The 3534-nt window shown below is 38.7% G+C and overlaps 1 protein-coding gene across 1 annotated transcript; it reads right to left on the bottom strand.

Moving 5' to 3' along the window:
• Positions 1–417: 417 nt before the first annotated feature.
• On the bottom strand, positions 418–1552 carry LOC125210372 (protein ALP1-like). Its single transcript, XM_048109929.1, has 3 exons — positions 1265–1552; positions 969–1194; positions 418–881 (listed from the first exon to the last, which is right to left on the bottom strand). Exons 1-3 carry the CDS (start codon positions 1550–1552, stop codon positions 418–420), a joined length of 978 nt encoding a protein of 325 aa, XP_047965886.1.
• Between the last annotated feature and the right edge of the window lie 1982 nt (positions 1553–3534).

Here is a 3534-nt window from a genome sequence, read left to right as displayed (position 1 = left end):
GCCCGACATTTGTCGTCACCCTGGTCCAATCCAACTTCAGACGAACTTTGGAGATACCTTATGCGTTTTGGCGCCGTCACATTCGAATGAACGCCCTGAACGACCCAGTCTACTTCAACGTTAACGGAGATAATTGGCACATGAATTTTGGTCACAGCCAGACCAAAATTTGGGTCAGCAAAGGGTGCGGCGTTTCAAGAATGGCAACAACTTGGTCGCGGGTGTTCGTTGTCACTTCAAGCTCATCGATGTGAATGAGGTCCATATCTACGTGTGGTTTGATCGTCCATAGGCTATCTTGTGGCCGCCTAAGCGTTCTGTAACCTATCTACTTTATCCCTAGTTTATGTTACATATGTTTAACCACGATTATTCGACTAAGTAGCAACAAGAACTCAATTCAAATGGTACATCAGCCTAAACATTTTGTCTCTCTGCCCACATATCTCTAGGAAGATCATCTCGTTTCTTGTTCCAAGAGGCGGATGGTTCGACGGAGCTGATGTGATCAGCTCCGTCATGTTCGGCGGCACTTTCATCCTCATTCTTTGCCTCATATGCCAATTCTGCCTCAACCGGATCTACCGCCATTTGAGCTCGGATGAAATTATGTAGAAGGAAACATGCGATAATCAGCCTGGTTTGTATATCTATCGGATAGAAGCTGGCAGATCGGAGGATACCCCAGCGCATCTTCAACACGGCAAAAGAGCGTTCGATGAAATTCCTTGCCTTACTGTGCCTCAAATTGAATAATTCTTCCGGGGTTTGAGGTGCCTGCCTTCCGGGTCCCCATTCTTTCAAATGATATCCGACCCCTTTATATGGCGTGACAAAACCTTCTGCATTTGCGTAGGCATTGTCGCAGAGATAGTAGCAACCTGAATGTAACACCAACAGAATTTTGTATGATAACTATAACAAAGTCAAACGAAGAGCTTGTGTACAACTAACTTAAAATATATCACCTTTTGGTACTTTGAGCCCTAACGGTCTACTAACTGCATCTCTCAAGATACGTGAATCGCCTGCCGATCCTTCCCATCCGGGGAGTAAGTAAATGAATCGAAGTTGTGGATCACATGCGGCAAGGGTGTTGGTTGTGATGTGTCCTTTCCTGTTCCTACATCGAGGGGCATCAGCAACAGGTACTCTTACGTTGATATATGTTTCATCTAAGGCTCCAATACACCCCTGCGTGTAAAAGTCATAAGAATCATATATAAAACTAAAATGTTTTAACAAGATTAGAGAATGTGTGAACCTTAAACCACTTCCAGCGCCGGTCAGTGCAACCGTCTTCTATCGGGTGGGGCTTTACCAAAAATAGACTGTGAAGCTTGAGAATACCACGAAGCACAGTATGGATGTACTTCGAAACGGTCTGAGAGGACCGCATAAAATTGTAACCAACAATCCGAGATTTCTTGTGGTGTGATAGCACACATAAGAACATCGCAACCTGTTCTTCAACAGTCACGAATTTATGATCAATTAATCCTACCCGATCACAGAGAATACGACATAGACGCCCAAATGTGTTTCTATCCATCCTTAAATTATCTATGCACAACCGGTCTGTCAAACGAACAAGCCTATCTAACTGCTTAACATGGTTTGGTATAGAATTAACCATTTGTGATTGATTAATTCTATCCAAGCGCTTGCGCTTGCATGTTTCCGGGACAATTAGTGTGAGCATGAATGATATGAGAAACATATTAATTTGATGATTCCGTATTATCTCCTCTAACAAAATCAACAAGGCTGTCATTTCATTTCTCCTATCCTCACCCTGATCAAGCAATACAAATACATATTGTCGGTGAAAAAACAGAGCATCAATTACAGCTACAACAGCAAACAAAATAACACTACAAACATTTTCCAGATGCAGATCTACACAAAAAACATTATCAAAATTAACAGCATCCCAATCACAAATGACTACCCGAATGTAAACTGCATTAGATTCAACAACTCATGTTAATTCTAACTAAATCAGATATTAAAACTTTCAGGTGTCGGGGAAAATTCCAGAATTGAATACCCATGGAAATCTAAAGGAATTTGAAGTGAATTTGTCTTTGAATTAAATTTTGTTGTACCTTACCATCGTCTTCTTCATTAGCCATGGAAATCGGGTTCCCAAAAAATGTCGACCTTGCGAGATGGTGTAACGGAATGCTGTGTCGATTTGAAAGTGGAAATAAATTAGATTTGAATTTTTGAATGAATGAATAGTGTCAATTGTTGGGAAGTAAATTTTACCAACAATATTCCGACTCCAATTTGTCTGCTGTGCCGGTAAATCTGTCGCCGGCGCCAAACCTTTCGACCCAAGCGGTTATGAAATTGGAAAGGGGAGAGGATGAAGGGGAGGGGTGTTTTGGAGAGTCAGACGTTCACAAGGCTATCGGAGTCGTGACATAGAAGGCTATCCCACCCTTCCGCCTGGTTAGCCATATCGGAGATTCACTGCTAGCTATCTTAAATGAAACCGGGTCGGCGTTGTTATCACCGGTCATCATGGAGTGCTATCGTACCAAACAAAAACTACATACAACCTAGATAGCAGCTCTTATATATGGCTATCAGCCCAAACAAACGCTCCCTTATTAAATATTTTATATTTGACCTTTGCAAATTTTAAGAAGTGAGTAGAAAAAAATTAGTGAATTGAGGATCCAAATTTTATATACTTTCATAGTAATGAATAGAATAAGCTAATGGGATGTGAATTTGCTTACAAAACAATTTTAATAATAAAATAAGATATATATTAATTTATCTAAATAAAGAAATAAAAATATTTAATAGAGACCACAGATAGTATGTTATTCAAATAAGATTCACTAATCATTGGGGGAATAACATTACAATCAAAGTGATTCACAAATTGAGTTGCAACTGAATCATTCATATACCACTCACCCCCAATTTATAACCACGGACTTATCTTTGGAGAAATTATTTTAATTTGTAAATGTATTATCGTGTGGTAGATTGTGTGGAGAATTTCGAGTTCTGGAAAATGATATGCAGGTTGGGAATACAGCAAAAAGGAACTGCAAATAAAATTCCTAAAACAAAATGGTCAGGTTAAGCTATGATATTGGGCCACTGCATGTGTTGATGTAAAACAATAGTGTTGTGGCCATATTTGGGCCCTATATTTTATGGCTCTATATTGACTAAGATTAATATTTTAAAATCTCGATCTCACATTCAAACCGCTGATCTTCAGTATTTACCGGAAACTAACAACATGAATTAAACATGCGCATGGTCCTAAAAACAAATATTTCGTGCTTAATTGCACATTAAATTACATCATTAATTCCACAAATATTATACTCCCTCTGTCCCCACCTCTCTTTTGCACACTAGATTTTAAGAACTACTTTAATAATAAAGTAAAAGAGATAAAAAAAAATATTAATTTTTACCTAAAAAGTACATCACTTTAGTTGGACAATTTCAAAAATGAATACTATGAATCAATTGAGGTGAGATGTGGAGAGTATTTAGTTA

The sequence above is a fragment of the Salvia hispanica genome, chromosome 3, assembly GCF_023119035.1.
Source record: "Salvia hispanica cultivar TCC Black 2014 chromosome 3, UniMelb_Shisp_WGS_1.0, whole genome shotgun sequence".
NCBI classification, from domain to species: domain Eukaryota; kingdom Viridiplantae; phylum Streptophyta; class Magnoliopsida; order Lamiales; family Lamiaceae; genus Salvia; species Salvia hispanica.
This window is presented reverse-complemented; position numbering and strand designations above follow the sequence as displayed.